The sequence below is a fragment of the Pteropus medius genome, unplaced genomic scaffold, assembly GCF_902729225.1.
Source record: "Pteropus medius unplaced genomic scaffold, Ma_sr-lr_union100, whole genome shotgun sequence".
In the NCBI taxonomy this organism is placed as follows: Eukaryota; Metazoa; Chordata; class Mammalia; order Chiroptera; family Pteropodidae; genus Pteropus; species Pteropus medius.
Window position 1 is genome coordinate 13,767,383 of NW_024351543.1, and position 20,288 is coordinate 13,787,670.

The 20,288-nt window shown below is 32.5% G+C and overlaps 1 protein-coding gene across 5 annotated transcripts in view; it reads left to right on the top strand.

Annotated features, from left to right (window-relative positions):
* Positions 1-20,288, top strand: part of CLASP2 (cytoplasmic linker associated protein 2) — a 149,749-nt gene that overhangs the window by 62,484 nt on the left and 66,977 nt on the right. For all 5 annotated transcript variants that reach the window (XM_039843427.1, XM_039843429.1, XM_039843428.1 and 2 more), the window contains 7 exons: positions 2,509-2,654; positions 5,082-5,217; positions 10,593-10,663; positions 15,445-15,504; positions 16,558-16,635; positions 17,265-17,432; positions 19,462-19,517. In XM_039843427.1, coding sequence (XP_039699361.1) covers positions 2,509-2,654; positions 5,082-5,217; positions 10,593-10,663; positions 15,445-15,504; positions 16,558-16,635; positions 17,265-17,432; positions 19,462-19,517 — 715 coding nt within the window. The remainder of the gene's footprint in view (positions 1-2,508; positions 2,655-5,081; positions 5,218-10,592; positions 10,664-15,444; positions 15,505-16,557; positions 16,636-17,264; positions 17,433-19,461; positions 19,518-20,288) is intronic.

The window sequence follows — 20,288 nt, forward strand, 5'->3', positions numbered from 1 at the left end:
ATGTGGTCTTGGCCTCTCTGTGGGGCTACATAATTTTTTTATCAGTACTGTCCTCAATTCTCACAAGATTTACCAGTAAAGCAGTTCACTTTGCCCACATGCTCAGTATTTTCATAATATTGACATAAAATTCACAATAGTATGTCCATTTGTCTGGCTTTTTTCTATTCTCATATATTTTTCTCTGAATGTGAAAAATAGTTTTTACCCATGGTTTTTTTAAAGTTTGGTATCCTTGAGTTAAGAATATTTTATTTAGCCTAAATTCCTTGAGAAAATATTGATGAATTTTTAAATAATATTTGCATCAACACAGGACTTTATATTTTAAAGTTTGTGCCTTTATCAAATTTATATCTGAGGTATCAGATGAGTACCTCAGTGTTCTCAAGAAGCCAGAGAAGGGGTTCTGTTTGAAGACTCTTCTGCTCTGAAAGCTCTCAATTTTTGTTTTGATTAATCAAATATGGCCATTTGACAAACTGACCTTTATGACACTATGAACAAAAGGTAATTTTTCAGCTTCTCTTTGATATGAAGTCTGTATATTTTAAGATATTAAGGTATTTTTTAACAGAATATATTGCTCCAAATTTGTTAATTAGGGTTCACTATTTTTTCTTCAGTTCTGAGATTAGTATGATAAAGACCTCTATGTCTGTAGAGAAACATGACAAATTAAATGTTGTCACTATAAAACACAAACTTTGTACTTGTGATTTTTTGTTTGTTTTACTTTGAAACAACTCATTTAGAAACACAGGTGGTCTTTTTAAATTTTTTTTAAATAAGTGCTGGGTTTATTACAATCAGTAGAACAGTGTAGATTATTTTTTAAAAATTGTTTACTCCCTAGTGTGGAAACAAATGTTTTCATTTTGTAGTATATTTTTTCTATGTATATGTATTCAGACACATATGACAAGATGAACAGTTTTTACTCCCCACTCTTTTATGAAAACAAGTGAGGTCATACTAGATACATTACTTAGTAACTTGGATATTTTTACTTAACATATCATCCCCATTTGGTACACTTGGCATAGGTATCAGGCATATAATAGTTGTTTAGATATTTGTTGAATACAAATCCATATGTATATATATTCCCTAGTTAAAAAGTACCACGTAATTTATTTTACCATTTCACATTTGATAGACTTTTCTATTTTTTTATTTTATCAATATTGCTGTATACACCTCACACACATTTATGACAATGATGTTTTTATTTTTGTAGGTTAAATTTTTAAAGTGGGTTGTTAGATAAATAAAGTTTTATTTTAGTAGATGTTGCTAAAGTATTTTGAACAAAGTGTCAGTCATTCATAATCTTATAGTGATAGGATTTTTTTTTTTTTCTGGTACTGGATGCTGTTAAATCTTCATAATTTTTGCCAGTCTGATGGAAGAAAGTAATGTGTCTTTGTTATTTGCATTTGCTTATCATTTTTAAGGCTTAGCATTTCATATATTTATTTTGCCTAATTTAATATTGGGTTAATTTGTCAGGGTTTTTTTCCATTTTATTTTCATTCTTTGTATTGTGGTTATATGTTGTAGGTAATTTTTTCTACCTTATTGTGATTTTTGTTTTGTTTTTAGTTAATCCTGTTTAGATGCCTTCTGGTTTCTCTTATACTTATGATAGTTTCCCTTCCCTGTACACCCTAAGATTATGTACCTATTCTTTCACATCTTTTCTAGTATTCATAGTATTTTATTTTTGCTTTTTTATCTTTATCTGGTTTAATTTTAAAGGTGTCTTAAAAAAATTTAGAAAACATCAGTGTTTAATGTGAAATTGCACATAATAATAATAGGTATGATAGGTAGACTTTTAGCTTCTGAGTATGTGTGAGCATGGAAGTGCACCTGTGGGTATCTCTTTTGATTGATGTACTTTTATATGGAAAACATTTGATAATCTTATACTAAAAAGTAATGCTAAAGGCATTGAAATAGGGAGAATGCTATTTGTTTCACAAAGAAAGAATGATAATGTTAAAATATTGACATGGTGCTACCTTAATGGTTGGTCCTTCAGCTTCTATACTTTTGTTATGGATGAATACAGTTTCCAAAATTTGGTCTTTAAAAAAAAACTCCTTAATAGATAGTGGTAATGGTTGCACAACGTTTTGAATATACTTAATGCCACTGAATTGTATACTTTAAAATGGTTAAAATGGTAAAAATTTTTGTTAATGTATATTTTACCACAATAAAAAGACTTCCTTAATACTTTAAAATTTACTTATCTGTTCATACATTACATGTCTGTTATGCATATACCAAATCTATAATGTTCATTTCCAGAAAGCTTTTTTTTTGGTTTGCATGTTTAAGAGATATTTAATGCTATTAAAATGTCTGAATATAGTTACATAAAAAGTTATTTAAATGTTATTTTAAAAATTTATTTAAATAATGATATTTAGGTAGCCTTTTTTTTTTTTTTTGTGATTGCCACTTTTTTGTCAGTAATGAAAATTCTCTTTATTTCAGCTTAAGAAAATTCGATCATTACTCGTTGCTGGAGCTGCACAATATGATTGCTTTTTCCAACATTTACGATTGTTGGATGGAGCACTTAAACTTTCAGCTAAGGATCTTAGATCCCAGGTGGTTAGAGAAGCTTGCATTACCGTAGCGTAAGTGTTTCTTTTTGTAATAAGTATTTTTTATGAAAGACTTTAGTACTCATTGATTCAGTGCTCATTAAGTAAAGCAGTAGCAGGGTAGTCTCAAAAAAGCATGCATGTGATCCAGAAATTATTTTTATTATACATAAGTATTCAATTTGTGTAATTAAAAATTTTTTTTCTTAACAGCACTTTATACCAACCTTAAAATGTGCTTATATATCTAAAGCCTACTAGTGGATTTTTGGTCACTAGCCACCCTATGAGTATAAGAAGAAAATGAATAGGTCTGAGAACTGGCCATATTCAATTTTCTCTATACTAATTTGGATGTTACGCTCTCTATTTTTGATATTTTAGCAATTATTCTGAAATTACAACATACATCATTAACTTATCAAAATCTAAACCTATTCTGTATATTTATATTCTTCTAAAATTCAAGGGTAGTAGAAAACTTAAATTTCTTTTGCCACTACTCCCCACCTGAATAAGTTTGTTGTATATGTTGTTGTATAAGCATTCCTTTGAAGATAGGGAACACACAGATGCCTGCTATTATTTCTAATCAGGATTGAATTAGATGTTCTAGGCAGAACAGGAAAAAAATAACCCAGGTCATAAAAACTATGAGGAATCAAGAAAGGAGAAAAAACTGGTGATAAAATTATCCATGCAGAAAACCACAAGAATCTGTAATAAATTATTATAATAAAGAGACTTTAGCAAGATTGTGAGATACAAGTCAGCATACCAATATTCCAAAGTAATAGAATATTTCTTGATAACAAAGCAAAAATACCCAAAATATAACCTTGAAAAATATTCCATGATGAGAAATCTACTTCTGGCCATGATACAATATTGGTACAGAACTAGCCAGCCCTCTTGCAGAAAACTGCACAAAATATGTTAAACAGCTATTTATAAATAATGGACAGCAGGCTGAGAAGAACTGTGATTTTTGAAAAAAAAAAAATCGGTTGAGCAGAATTACTGCACAGTTTTGATCTAGAGGCACTTTCTGGACCATGGGGAATGGATGGAGAACCCAAGCAGAGCAAGGCAGTCTCAGTAAGTTGAGAAGAAGCAGAGACTGGAGTTTCTAAAGGGTGAAGTGGCTAAAAGTGACAGTGTAGAATACTGGAGAGAAGAGAAAGACATGGAAAAAGAGCTGTAGAAATCTTCATAGAGGATCCCATGAGTTTAGGTGAATACTAATCTGTGCATGTGAAAGTATGTAGCTCCCTGCAAACTGGAAAGAACTGCTGGAAGCTATAAAGAAAGCAACAATTGTCAGAGCTTATATGGGCTGGGAGGGGTTCAAGGTCTGATGAGCCAGAATGAAGAAACCTTCTTGTACACCCAGGGCATTCACTTGGGACCCCAGAAAGGCCATTGTGTAGGAATAGTACTAAACTAGCTCTAAAGTCAGGCTACTCTAGACCTTGCTCCTCCCAGAAGTTTATATAGATGAAGCTGATTCCCAAGTACTGTTACTTGCCCCCAGAACAAACTCACACTTTTAAAGGAAGAAGACATCTGGACACACAAAGCACCTCACTGCTTCTGAGTAGAGGTTCCTTTTTGCCTGTAAGACACTGGGAAACGAAGTATAGCCAAGCACTAGTAAATAGGTCTGAGTACCTCGTTGAATCAAGAACCTGAATTTTTGGATCTAACTGTATCCCAACCATGTATTTTAAGTAGGATATCAATATATAGAAATTAACCAATACTGCAAACATTGTCAGAACTGTGAGTGATTACAGCTTCCTGAGTGTTTTAAACCATACAATTAACAGTGGAGTTAGTTTTTTAACTACAAATTTAGAGAGAAGACAGATGTCCTAAGGGTCACCCAACTGACTAGTGATAGAGTTGTATTTTCAATCAAGAATTCTCAAATCCTACTCCAAAGATATTAGGGAGTATTTGTAACTAAAACAGTGGTGGTACCATTAGTAGAAATAGAGAATGTCTTGATGGGTATTGTTTTGGGTAAGATTTGGAACTTGTATATAAAATATGTTGAATTTAAGATTTATGTTGGGGCATTAGAATGGAAATACCTGTGGATAAAGATAGGTAAATGTCAGGGCAATCAGAACTGAATGTTTTACCTGTCATTTTAATGGTTAAATTCTGAGATCAGATAGCTTTTCCAAGAGCCATTGCCAATAGATGGTAAAATGCCAAATTTCACCTTGGGACTAAACAGTTAAACTTTGGGAAAAAGAAGGAAATATGCAATATTTGCATTTTCTTTTCTCTCTTTTTTTTTCCTTTTTTTTTTTTTTTTTTTTTTTGTTTAATCAGTTAGAATTGATTAAAATAAAGATTTTAAGTTAATTTAGTAAAAGAATATTTTAAAGTTATATGATCTTATATTTAATGTAAAACTATTTTTTAAAGCATTTTTGTCTTCCTTTGTAGCCATCTTTCAACAGTTTTGGGAAACAAGTTTGATCATGGCGCTGAAGCCATTGTACCTACACTTTTTAATCTTGTCCCCAATAGTGCAAAAGTCATGGCAACTTCTGGATGTGCAGCAATCAGATTCATCATTCGGGTAGGTTCTGTTCTGTTCTGTTCTTCTGTCTTCCTCCCTCCCTCCTCACACCCCCTTTTTTTCAATGTACTTAAGTAAGGCATTGGTTTTTTATAACCCCAAGAAAAAAATCACTTGAATTTATTTCTCATAAGCAAACATGGTTATTACAGTTATTCTAGAACATTTAAATAATACAGAGGAATACAAAGTAAACATGCTTGCATACAGAATATAATATACCCCTATGCACATACATATATGTATGTGATGTTTCTCCTCATCCATATCTTGAAGATGCCCAAAAGAACAGTTAACGAAATAAATCTCCCCCTTTTGAATTCTGCTCTTTTGTAACTAAGCACTCTAGACATTTAGACTTTTCCAAACTTCTGTTCTGTACCTATATAAACTAGATTCACTACAAAATGTAAATGTTGTGTTTATATTTTGCATATAAATAATGTTTTTAACTTGTTTTTTAAATTTGACATACTTGGGCAGCTTCCCTTGTTTATACATGTCTAAATCAGTTCTATATTAAAGAACACAGCATTAAATTTTCTTCACCAATCCTCTCCCTGAAATTTATGGAGACCTTTTTCTCCATCTGTTTCCAACATTTTGTATTAGCTGTCTCTTAAAGGCTTTATAATTTAATAAGTGGATTTCTATTTCATATTCTTCTTTACATTTCTTTGATTAGTAGAGATGCTAGATATTTTTTTCCTTTTATAATTCTTTTATGAATTGCCAGTTTATACTTTGCATTTTTCCTCACTGATTTCTAAGGCCTTTTTATATATTATAAGTATATTAATTATGTTTACATATGTTGTAAATATTTTCTACTAGTCTGTCAATTCAAATATTATTTAAGCTATTGTGTGTTATATATATAACTTTAAAATTTTTATACATTGAGATTTTGTGTTTTCGTTGTAGTTTAAATGACCTTCCCCATTTCACAATTATAAAAATACTCAATTGTTTAAAACTTTTATATAAATTTTGCTTTATATATTTAGATCTAACTGTGTTTTATTTCTGTGTGACATACGGCTATCTAACTTGATTTTCCCCTAGATACAAAACCAATTTACCCAGTGGCCTGTAGTGAACTATAGTTTAGTCTTCCTTTGAAATGCCACTATTTTCATATAGTAAATTTTCATAAATATATGAGTCTGTTTCTTAAATGCCTTTTTAGTTTCTTTGATCAGTTTGTCCTTTTCTGTTAAAGAAATGATCTTTCTTTCTAATGCTGCTCTACCAGAAGGATTTTTTCCACAATAAAATCCAATGCCAATTAAAAAAATCTATGAATCTATCCATGAAAAAGGTCCTTTTATCCTGTTTGAATATATTTTTTAAAGTTCTCTAAATCTCACACCTTCATAACAGAGCTGAAAAATAGTGAGAATTATTGAGATCTTTGTTCATCCCTGGGTATAATGGGAGTACTTTAAATATGATGTTTGGTGTGGATTTCTCTGGATACTCAGGTTATAGAAATTTCCTTCTATTCATATTTTGCTAAATTTTGATCAGGAGTAGATGTGGAATCTTATTAAATATCCGTTTAACATCTTTACAAATACTTCTCTTTTCATTTATCTATTGTACATTCATGAACTAAATTCTACATTACCATGGTACATTATGATACTCCTAGATTGAGTTTGCTAAAGTTAAGATTTTGGCATTTGTTTTAATATATGCATCTTCTGTAGAAATTGTATGTTTCCTGTTTTACATATATTGTTATTACATTATTCTTTTTTTAGGGTTTGCTGACTTTAGAACTTATCAGATAACAACTCTAATGCTTTAGGTTGTATATTCTTGCAACTCTTTTGAAGTGTTGCTCATCATTCGTATTTTCTCAGAATATCAGCTTCATATAGATTTTAAGAATATTTGACAAAATCGTATACTGTAGTCTCTTAATTGTTTAAAAAAAGTCTGGCAGTGTGGTTATAGTGCCACTTTTTCTTATTATAGTATGTTCAGTTTTTTTTACCCTTGCCAGAGGCATTGTTATGGCTCTTTTATAAGCTTCAAGTTTTAGTTTTATCAGTTCCAGTGTAGGGTTACTTGTTTCTAATTTAGTTTTATACTAGAAAAACTTCTGTATTAAAGGTTCTTAATTTCTTTCCTTGGCTTGTTTTGGCTGCTTTTTTCTTTTCTTTTCTTTTCTTTTTTTTCCAGATTTTTATGATATATCCTTAGATAATTTGTCATAGTTTTTGTTGTTTAATGTTATAAGGCTGTAGGTTTCCTTTGAGTTTGACATTGGAGCATCCCAATGATTTAGATTTACCACATTTTCTTTATATTTCTTGATCATTTGTAATTTCCATGTCAGCTTTTTTTTTTTTATTACATAATGATGATACTGTTTATATTTGCAGATGATTCTTTTCTTGCTCTTATCACCATTATATTGTAATTTCATGATATTCTGATGAGACAGTTTGGTTCTAGGATTTCTTTTTTGGCAAATGCTTTGACTTTTATTGGTGTCTTAGTAAATGATAAATTTATATAGGTAGTCTTTTAGCATTTGTAAAATATGGAATTCATTTACAGAATATAATACTTTGTATATCACTAAATTGAGCTCAATATTCTCGTTTTTGACAATTCCATTTTTCTAACAGTTCTTTCTTTATGTACTTTATGTGTGGTCAAAGTTTTTAACTATTACCATTTTAAATAGTTTTTTTCCAATATTCTGTTTTCTGTTCGTTATGCTTTTTTCTTACCTTTTTCTTATTTTCTGAGAAGTTCTTTATTTTTTGTCAGTGTCAAGAATGAAATCTGTTTTATTTCCCCTGCCTTTGAAAAAGTACATATTTTATCTCATTCATGTCCTTTTCCCACTTAACTGTTAAATTGAACAAAGACTTTTTGCTGTTCAGCAATTGACATTAACTGCGGGTTTTTACTGCTTTCATTCCTGTCCAGTGTTTACTAATAAACTCTTACTTCTTATTTTTTAATTGGTACTGGATGATTTTCATTTGGTTTTAGTGTGTTCTTAATTTTCATGTGTATTTAACTTTGAATGTTTCAAAGTGGCTTTTCTTTGCCTTACATAACAAAAATTAGACTTTAGTTTCACATTCCTTTTTCTTCAGAATTGTTTTCTTTTACCTCACAATTATTTTTTAAGTTTTTATTGTTTTCTCTGAGAAGTGAAATATAATTTTATTCTTTTATAGAAAAAGAACAAAAACAAGAAAACGTTAGGAAGCTTTATAAGATAGTCTCTTTGTGTTAGTTTTCACACATCAGATCTAGGAGTAGATCATGCAATGGATAAAAATTTCACCAAAATGAATTTTCCTTAAATTTATGTTACTTTTCATGGATCAGTTATTTATTGCTTCTATTTGCCTTGCCACATTTTTTTCTTTTGTTACCCTTGTTATACAGATTTTAGAACCCTCAATGTCATTTGTCACACAGCTGTATATGTTCTCAGGAAAAATTCCATTAAATTATACTTAGTTGACCGTACCCATTTTGCCATTCTTAGGCTTTACACTTTGTACATTTTTTTCAAATTGTTCATTTTTCATGAGCTTGTCTCATTAGTGTAGTATTCTATCATCTCACTGAAAATATAAATTGGGTGTTTTTGTTTGTTTTATGTTACCTCCTGTTTTGTGTATTTTGTTTGTTTCCTAGGGGACTCCCTTTTTAGATTGCTCTATTTGATTCCTAATTCTCTTTAATTCTAGAGATTTTTTTTTTCAGTTGTCAACTTATATTAGTAAATTAGTCTAAATTGTTCTGACTTCGTTTTTGCTTGAATGCTTCATCTGTAATTGTAAGGGTAACGTCTTATTTTCCTTCGGTACAGTGCTTCTTGAATATGGAGTAGCAGTAGTTAGTTTAGATTAGACTCTCTCCCTACCCCTGCCATCGTGTTGGCTGTGGGTAAATGAGCAGTAGGGTCTTGGGGAGGTTTTGAGAGGAGGATGGTAATGAAAGATGGTGGTGTGTTGTGGCTGGGCAATCTACTTGGGCTTTAACACCATAGTAATGCTTGAGGAATGAGTTCTTCCGGATGTTATAGGGGAGCGGGTCTACAGAGCCCCTCCATGCTGAATGTAACAGTTGGATAACATGCAGGTCAGCACTCTCTTGCATTACTCTCGAATAGCTTCAGGGGTTGTTTCCCTCTGTAGTAGCTGAATAAAGTGTTCTCTTTTATTTTGGTTGAGTTAGCTGTGGCAGATACTTATGTGCCACGTATGTTCTCCTTAGTGGAAGACTAGTTTCCCCCATACTCGAAGTGCTGTTGGCAGATAGCCTTCAGCTGCTAGCCTCTTCAAGGGTTATCTCAGCTGCAGAAACCTGCCTGTCTCAAGGCCTTGCCCACTCCTGGTATGTCCCACATCTAATAACTGATGAGTGTAGAAGTGTAAAGATTTAACCATCCTGGACCAATTCGAGACTACTCTGAAGGGCCATTTTAGCTCTACAACTCTCTAATGGCTTTGGGCGAGGATATCCTTGGTCCATATCAGAGATGGATTTCTTTCTCTGCCCACTCTGCCTTCCTTCTCATCCCTGAAGAGGTGTTGATCCCAAGGGCACTGCATGCTAAACTACATCTCAGAGTCTGCTTCCTAGGTAACCCGGCCTATACAGTTAGCTCGAAAAATAGAGATTTAGAACATCAAGTATGTATTATTTGGGTTACAATTTTATTCTTATGTCTGTGTTGGACTTTTTAGTTTTTTATTTCACTAAAGAACATAAGAATTACTAGTAGAAGTCAGAAGATTATATCAGTGGAACTTCATATGAATTCTAGAGAGTTATGGTTCAGCCAGAATGAAAATTCAGTTAAAATCACTATTTAAAAGTGCATTCCCAATAGTTAGGTATGTAGATTTACTCTGATTACTTACTTTGATTACATAGCAGTTACTGTGTTCTACCAGCAGGAGCCATGGCACTTTAGAAAATATGACAGATACATGTTCAGTTCCTCTTAGTGCTTCCTCCCCAAAATGTACACTGTCCTAACAGTCCTTTGCAGTTATACACTTAGCTTGTCTTTATTATATATTATAGCCACACCTGTCCCTCTGAAACTATTTCATTATTACTATTTAATTTTGGAAAACTTTTTGACTGGTCTTAATTTGTTTTAAAATCTGGTTTTATGATCTTTCCCTCCTGCACTAATATAACTAAATACTTGAATGTAAGGTAAATCAAAGAAGGTTGACTGGTCTTAATTTGTTTTAAAATATGGTTTCATGATCTTTCCCTCCTGTACTAATATAACTAAATAATTGAATGTAAGATAAATAGAAGAAGGAATTATGTGACGTGTACAGTATTTTTCAACCTTTTCTAAACATCTTTTTCAGCATACTCATGTACCCAGACTTATACCTTTAATAACAAGCAATTGCACATCAAAATCAGTTCCTGTAAGGAGGTAAGTTTTGAAAAAAAAAAAAATTTTTAGTATGGATTTAATATTGCATTATATTTAATTCTTAGTCTGGTACAATAATTAGTTAATTTCTTGCCTGCTAGAAATCTTAATAAAAAATTTTATTTATGGCCTATAAGAGAAAATGAATGAAACAATTATCATGGCCACCTACATTTCTCAGTTTTATCATATTATGCCTTGGTTTAGTTGAGCCACTGGTTGCTTAGTTTTCAGAGAGTATCGAGTCTAGAGTCAGGCCTCAGTAAGAGTCCTACAACTGCTACTGATTGACTGTCCTACTGTGGGCAATTATTTAACTGCTCTGAACCTCAATGTCTACATTTATTAGTAGGTTTAATGATATCAGCCCCATAGATTTCTGAGAATTGAATGAGACGCACATTAGTAGGATTGAACATAATGTTTAGAACAAAGTAAACAGCCGTATCAAGTCAGTCAGTCTCTCTCCTTATAGTTTCTACAATTTTTAATACTACCGCTGTCACCATTGTAATAAAGACAGCAAAAACAAGATTTGTGCATTTCATGTTTAGGAAAATTATAAAGAACTCTTTCTTTTTTTTTAAATTTGATAAATATATTTATTTAAATACTTCGAATGTTAGGAAGAAGCTGAATAAGACATCATTATTACCTTTAAGTGGTTCACAGTTTGGGCGACAGTTATTTCATCACTTCTCTTCTATGTCGGAGGTCGACAGGCAACTGCTTACTGTTCAAATCAGGCCAACAGTCTAGTTTTTTGCAACCCACAATCTAAGACTTTTTCCTACATTTTTGAAGGATGGTTAAATGGTAGAAAGCAGAAGAATATGAGATAGAGACTGTATGTGGTTCCTAAAGCCTGAAATATTTACTATCTGGCCCTTTACAGAAAACGTTTACCAATTTCTGTCTTACATTGACGAAAATGGTAGCTGGGGAAATGGGAATGGCACAGAGAAGAGAGAGTCAGGAAGTGCATTAGAGAATTGCCTTGAAAATGGGAAGCAATTCAATAATCGTAGGAGAAATAAGTGAGGTATAACCTAAGCAGAGATGTAAAGCTGTGCCACATGCTGCACAGCCATCAGACAGGCCACTGAGGCCAGAGCACATGACAAGTGGAAGGTTTCACTAGGAGAAGAACCTGTTGCACTGGCAGAGAAGGGGTTGGGAGTAGATTGAAGTTACAGTATAGTGGGCTTTGAATGTCATGAAGAGAAATTTTGACATTGTTCCATAGTTTGACAGTTTTTGGCGAAGAGTTAATGTCATCCATCCTAGTTTTTATTCCAGCTATGAACAGTGATTAAAAAGGCACACTGAGAAGCATTGATTTAATTAAGTGGGAATTCATATAGCTCATTGAAGAGAGGCAGCGTCTGAACTAGAGTTGTATTGATGATAATTGATTGAAGGAGATTTTATTCAGTTATTGAATCAAGGGATTTTAAGTGTAGAAACGAGACTTGATAATTGGGTATGGATGAGGGAGGTGATGTTAAGTGTTTCAGACTGTGAACTCTGGAGTCAGAATGCCAGGGTTTAAGTTTATGCTCTATGACTTTGGATAAGTTAATTTAACCTCCCCCTTTCTCATTTCCTAATCTGTATGATATGGACTCAAAAAGTGAATTTGAGAGGATAAGAATTCCTTTGTCCTTTTTTTTCCCATTTTAATTTTAATGTTATTATTCGATCGGTGTAAGTTACTATGAAAGATACAAACTGCAGTTAAATGTAGCCCCCATATATTGTTTTGAGTGCATATTTTAAGGCAGAGAAAGAAAATCTAGACTAAACCAGTGAAAAATTGAATTCTAAAAACAGATTCTCCCATAGTTCATGTCAGAAATACCAATGTTTTCTTTTCTTTTATTACATTAGTTTAATAACTGAAATTATAAAAGTACACATTTTTTCGGATAAAGTGATAATTTAGCAAGAAGAAGAACAATAGTGTCTTGCAGCAGATCTTTAAATTCAGTTTTTAGCTAAGTTAATTTTGAAGTCTGGCTTGTTCTATCTAAATCCAGAAATTATAGGTATTTATTTAGATTTATAAATCATATCCCATTTATTCCACATAAAAGATATAACCCTGTCCTTGTCTACAGAAACAAAGAAAGGAATAAGGTAAGAGAGAAAAGATTCTTTATTCATCATAACAAAATCAGATTCCTATTTGATCCTGAGGAAGGAGAAAATATGTATAATATTTAAAAGAGGTGTGTTTGTTTATGTGTATTTCAAAGGGATAGATTTCTGAAGTAGTGATTTCTTATTTGGAAAGACAACAGACATCTTTGCTTTTAAAAAGGAAGGTAAATGAAAGAGGAAGAGTTAGTATTAGGTGATTTCTAAGGTCCCTCCTAGCTTTAACATTCTATGAGTTCGGGTTCAGATTATACATTTGAGTTGTAAGTACTGGTTATTTGTGTTAAGGAGAATGAGATAACATGCATAATTAAAATCCATAGATCATCCCCAAACCTCATTTTAGCCTAAAATTTATTATAGTCAATACCAAATGTGTATACCTCTCTGTGTACATGTATGTGCGCACACACATGTGTTCAGGGCATCTGTACTTGGAGGTTATGGGAGTGAGGCAGTGCTGCGTACCTTGCAATAGGATGCTCAGTCTTTTTGTGTCCTACTAGGAAATGTAGATAACAGCTTCACAGATAAAAACTACCTTTGTGTTCTCCGTAGTTCAGGAATTCATTAGAATAAGAGGGCTGTGATTAGCCCTCACTATGCCCTTTGGAAATTCTCTTCAAATAGGCATTTATTCTCAAATTTTCCTATTCCTAGGTTTAACTAGGAAGGTGATCGTTCCACATTGTCTCATCACCCATATGTTCTGTTTTATACTCATTAATTTATTCATCAAATATTTACTCAGTGCCTACTATATGCTAGGCGTGGTTCTAGGTGCTAGAAAACATCTGAATACAAAAACAAAACAAAACAAAAACTCTTCCTTTTAGAAGGAGGGGTTAGGCAAATATGTCTCTTTCACACACACATACACACATATGGTGATATATGTGTGTATATATGGTGATAAGTGATTTTATATATAATATATAGTTAGGGATAATCTACAGTTTTTTTTCTGTGTAATAAAGTTAATTCTAATATAAATAAGATTTTTTCTTGTATGTTTTTAAATTCTATTTTTTAAATTATAATTGACATACAATATTATATTAGTTTTAGGTGTACAGCACAGCGATTAGATATTTATACAACTCGGGAAGTCATCACCACGATAAATCCAATACTCATCTGACACCATACATAGTTAGAACAATACTACTAACTATATTTCCCATGCTGTACTCTACATCTCTGTGCCTATTTTGTAACTACTAATTTGTGCATCTTAATCCCCTCCCCCCTTCACATATTTCCCTTACCCCGCAATCTGACAACCATCAAAATGTTCTCTGTACCTATGAACTTGTTTCTGTGTGTTTGTTTATCCTGTTCTCTAGATTTGACACATGATATTTGTCTTTGTCTCACTTATTCCACTCAGCATAATACCCTCTAGATCCATCCATGTTGTTGCAGATGGCAAGATTTCATTCTTTTCAATGGCTGAGTAATATTCCATTTTAAAATAACCACCTCTTCTTATCCATTCATCCATTAATGGACACCATTTGTTCTTTTGTATGTAGTGTTTGAGTTGACATTCACTGCCTCTGTAGAGATGTTCATGAGCTGGCTGAAACTGACTTAACATCTGAATTAAACCAATGCTGGGGATATAGGGCTAGATGTGAGAAGTATAGCTGATAGTTATAAGGGTACAGATGATGTTGCCCAAGTAAAACCTATAGAAGAGAAGTGGGCTGAGAACAGCACCAACCAGGTGAGCACCTGTTTAAAAGTAGTTGGAGAAAAAGTGTTAATGTATTAAGGAAGAAAAACAGGGCAGAACTAGATGCCAAGAACGAAGAGAAGCTCAAGAATGTCATTAGATGCCAAGAACGAAGAGAAGCTCAAGAATGAGACATTTGAAGAAGTTAAGAACTCTAAAGAGCTCAGGAGAAAACACATTAAAACTTGATTAAAAATCACATACATATAATATTAAGGAAACATTGTAGAAATAGAAGATTCATCACATCTTTCTTGGTCACTATTGTATATCTTCAATTTCTAGTGCATAGTAGGTATTTGAGTATTTTTTAAGTTAAATGAAACTTTTTTAATTTTATATTTGACAAACATTTTAAGTTAAACTCATGGAGAACTCTTATAGTCCTTTTGAACTACTTAGCATAGGAATAGTTTGAGCCTTAAAATAAGTTAAGTAGTCAACAGTTAAGATATCTAAAAACATGTCTTATGCAGTTGTCTCTCACTATCTGTGGGAAATTGGTTCCAGGACCCACTTTGGATACCAAAATCCACAGATGCTTAAGTCTCTTATATAAAATAGAGTAGTATTTGCATATAACCTATATGTGCATATAGGCTACAGCATGATGTCCCTACACATCACTTCATTCGCATGGATTCAGCAATATTTGGTATACAGCAAATTCAAGTTTTGCTTGTTTGGAATTTTCCAGGATTTTTTTTCCCCAGATATTTTCAATGCACGATTGGTCGAATCTGTGGATATGGAGGGCTGATTATACTTTAATTCGGGGGGCAGAGTGCAGTGTTATGGAAGAAAGTATTAATTAGCATTTAATTGTAAATTAATATAACTTAATATAATGTTATAACAGTTATAATTAACTTTTATTTTTTAGGCGATCATTTGAATTTTTAGATTTATTATTACAAGAGTGGCAGACTCATTCATTGGAAAGGTATGCATTGACTCTCCCTCTCCCATCTCCCACCCCTCCTCATTTTTAACAGTTTAGAGTTTAATGGTATTGGTTTTGCATTATTTCTCATTTTGTTTTAAAAAGTTATTTGACTGATTTTCCTTTAAAGTTGTGATGCTCATCTTATTTGTTGCAGCTATGAATAGTATGATTTTCTTCTTTGTAAGGTGAATGAGGGTCCCTTAGGTAAAATGAGTCATATAAGATACTCCAGGTTAAATTGGGCAAAAATTTAATTTATCTCTAGTCATGTGAGATAGGTTTACTGAGGTGCAGTTAATCAAGTAATGAATTATTTAAATTTAAGATAGAGCGAAGGAAAGCACTTCCTTTCAGAGGAAAGAGATAAAGAGATTTGTTGCAAAGTTTCTCCACACCAGCTGCCAGGTGTCATTGGTCAGGTAATATACTGGGTAGTGTTTAATGTAGCTCTGAGATGAACAAGAGGGAATTGTGGGTAACTAGTTGGTCACTGCTCTTTGCTTGTCTGTATTTCTCATTGGTTTCAAGTTCGAAGCTTGAGATATACCTGTATTTATGTTGAATATGTTACTGATTTTCCATCTTAATGGAAATCATTAAATTTGTTCATAATCCCCTTTTTTAAAAATAGAATTTGTTGTTTAATATAGACATGATATTTCATGTTGTCTTTAAGTTCATTTATGGCAGCTACTACTCAGTGTAGTCACATTATAACTGATCATACTATTAGCAAATAATTTTCTGCATTGGTGGGTTAGTGAGGAACTACACAGAAGATTATTTTTATTTATTAAAAATTTAAAATTTGAGTACTATATATTTATGTGTTATCTGGATTACATATAAAAATAATTTTCAGGTTTATATTGTTCGAATTCTCAGAAAGACACTATACATGAACAAAATGTATCAGGTAGATTATTAGAAAATCTTGCAATCTTAGATTTATTATTGTGCACTAATTAATCTTTTTACTTTAACACATAAGCAATAAGTATCATAGTGTGGTGAAATACGTAGTTTTACACATGATGTTTTATTTTATAGACATGCAGCTGTCTTGGTTGAAACTATTAAAAAGGGAATTCATGATGCTGATGCTGAGGCCAGAGTGGAGGCAAGAAAGTAAGTCTATAATCTTACTTTTGTGACAGTTTAAACATACTTCGATCTTTTCATTGAAAGGAATTGTATTGGAAGAATGAAAATATCAGAAGTATCCCAAGTATTCTACTCGATTAGCTCTTTCATAAAATTGAGATTGATTTTTCTCCATTAAATCTGTATTAGATGCCTAATTATTTGCTCCAGATTGTCATTTGTATAATCATCAGTATTCCTATTCCATCATAACATATTTATTTTCATTGCGAATAAAGGTAACTATAATTAGTTAAGTATGTGTTATGTACCTGATACTGTGTGGGGCAGTTGGTATTTGTTATTTTCTAATATTTAAAATGATCTTGCAAAGGTAATATCTCCTTAGATTGGCAACTGAAGTTTGGAGATTTGGGGGTTTACCCAAGGCCACACAAACCGAAAGGATAGCAGCCAAATTTTGAACTGAGATCTGCTTTGCTCAGAAACTTCTGAAATTTAGAAAGTATTCTCTTGGCACATAATAGGTGCTTAAAAAACCTAAGTGCTCATCTTCATTCTTCTTGAATGTACACATTTTACTGTTAAGGTCTAATAATGTGAAGTGATTTGTGCTTTTCTTTTTTGTTGTTATTTGTTCATTTGTTTTACAGGACATACATGGGTCTTAGGAACCACTTTCCTGGTGAAGCTGAAACATTGTATAATTCCCTTGAGCCATCTTACCAGAAGAGTCTTCAAACTTACTTAAAGAGTTCTGGCAGTGTAGCATCTCTTCCACAATCAGACAGGTCTTCATCTAGCTCACAAGAAAGTCTCAAGTAAGGTCACATAAATGATAATTACAGATTTCTTCCTCTCCCCAACTCTCCAGAGTTCCTTAAGTTGGATCGTTGAATATGTGCTTACTTTCACTTAAACTCTTGAAAGAATGATGATTTGAATGTACTTATTTTCTTTGGTCCGTTGTCTCAAGGGTTGAATTATGTGCTAGTATAACTTCTCTTTGGGTAAAGAGTTTAGTGATTCAAATCTTGTTTAAGTTCATGTCTCTGAAAAAGATTGGGAGGCACTGATTAAATGCATTTTTTTAATACCCCCAAAATTGAGTTCCTATGGTAAGTAACCCATTTCTAGGTCATTATAATGGAGGAGTTGTCATGGAAGTTCAAAAGTCATCTTCAGAACTCTTAGGCAGTACTGTGTGACTGGTAAAAACTCCACTACTTTCCTTCCTTACCCTCTTGCACAACTTCACATTTCAGCAAATCCCTCAAGGGGGCAAAGTTACTTAGTATATGAGTTATTTGTCTGTAACTCCATTCTCATCATTATGTTGGCTATCCAAATCCAACTGACTTGACAGCCCTAACCCTATTTTCTGTCTCTCTAGCCCTATGAGACTGCTAAAATCTCGGATGCCTTCTCTGCTCCCTAACAGTGGCCACAAGTATCTGCAGATTTCCCCAGGGAAGAGCAGCTCACAGAATGTGAGCTTACCTCTCTGTAATTTCTGTCTCTTTGGGACCTTGACCCCACAAAGATGGCAGGTTGTTTTGGTGGCGCTCTGATGCAGAACTAGGACTAGGGTGAGGCAAATGAGGCACTTAAGGTGCAAAATTCAAGGAAGCACTCACAGGGACTTGTGAGTACCATACTAAAGTTTAGTGACTTATAAGTTTTCAGAATAAAAGCAGGATCTGACTTCAAAAAATAATTATTATAAGAATAATTACCTATCTAAACTTCTTTAAAATTTATCATAAATCCTTCACCTACAATGAGCTTGGTTGCTTTATATTTATTTACTAGGCTCAAACTTTAAAGTGCATAAGAATCATCTGAAGATCTTGTTAAAATGCAGAATCTGTTTCAGTAGATCTGGGATAGGACCTGAGATTTTGTATTTTTTACGTGTTCCTAGGTGATATCAGTGCTTTTTTCCCCCCTGGATCATACTTTTAGTAGCAAGTATCTAAACAAGATATTTTATCTTGCTCTAGTATAACACTTTTAAACACAAACAGCTTTAAATTCTGTCAACCTTGAAGTGGTCTGCCTCAGTCTAATAAGCTAACAATTTTAGGAGACAGCTATAAAAATAATATAATACTGGGTTTAATAACCAACTACCAAATTTAATATTTGATAATAATAACTTAAAGAATATTTTTCAGTAGCCTAACTTTAACCTGGAGTTTTTGCTTCTCTCTTCCCCCACCTTTAAAATTTGTAGATATACTTTCCAGATTTCCCTTACATGCTTAGATATATTCTTTATCTATGGGCTGCAGAATGCCATTGTAATGAAAGGTAAATAATCAAAGAGACACTAAGAGATGGTGAATTCTTTGAGATGATTAGAGCTGCAGTAATATTTAGCCTTGTTTCAGTGACGTCATGCAGTAATACTCAGTAGCACTGCTATAGATTTTGTGATACCTACATGGTCACTGCATGGATTGCCAATAGCTACAACCATTATGACTTAGTTAAGAAAGGCTTTGGTTACTCTGAATTCCCTGTGTGCTAGAAATAACACTACCTCTCTTTCTAAGTGAAGTATCTCAGAATACGTGTGTTAAAACTATTATTGAGTCCTCTGTGGTGAGCACTGTAATGTGTGCTGAGGATCAGAGTAAACAATAGCAAGCTGGTTCCTGTCTCTATAGAAGTTACAGTCTTTATTAATTTTTAGTTATTTCATTTTTGCTTCACAGCTAATTGAGATACCATTGATAATGTAACAACTGTTGTAAAGTGATTTGTGAAAGGAAAACTCAGTATTTAATTGTTTTGAGAGGGGTGATAAATTCCATCTTACTAAAAGTTTCTCCTTTGACATCGCAGTCGCCCTTTTTCTTCGAAATGGTCTACAGCAAACCCGTCAACTGTGGCTGGAAGAGGTAAATTGCCTTTTTAATTCAGTTATAACATTTATTTAATAAAGTAAAAACTGCTTTATAAATAAGTAAAAGTTGCCATGTAAAATGATTTTCTCATTGTAGGTCATATCAAAACTTTTAAAAACCACTGCTTTTAACTGTTTAGCTTTTCAAAATTGTTTTGATGTGCTTTTAAAGCTTTTAAAGTATAGCTTTTAATCTGTTTTAAACATTTAAACTTTTGACGTGCCCCACAGTGAGAAAATTGTTTTATATAGTAACCTAATACCACACATATACACTATACCTATATTTGTGTACCATATATATACAGCTTGTGATAATATATAATGTAGTGTATACGATTATACATACAATATACATATACTACGTACTATATTGTTTACATGTATTTATAGTATAATCTAAAGTTCCATGAAGAGCTACTTATCTTTATTTGCAATGTACTCTTTTCTATTTTAATTTCTTTAAAATACTTGTCATGACCCACTCAGTTGATTTCACAGCCTGTTACTTGGTTACAGCTTATAGTTTGTAAATTAAGACTCAAAAAAACTAAAGACCAGAAATTTAATGACTTAATTTGCATTCCCTAAGAGTAGTAGAACTTGCATTATTTTCTGAATATCCCTACTCCCAGACTAGTCCTCCTTGCATTTTTCTGATAGTAAAAAAATAGCACTGTTGCCATTTATTTATCTTGTATAGTGCTTCATTTTCATGAATCAGTCATAAATATCATCTCGATCTATAAAACAGTTCTATGCATTT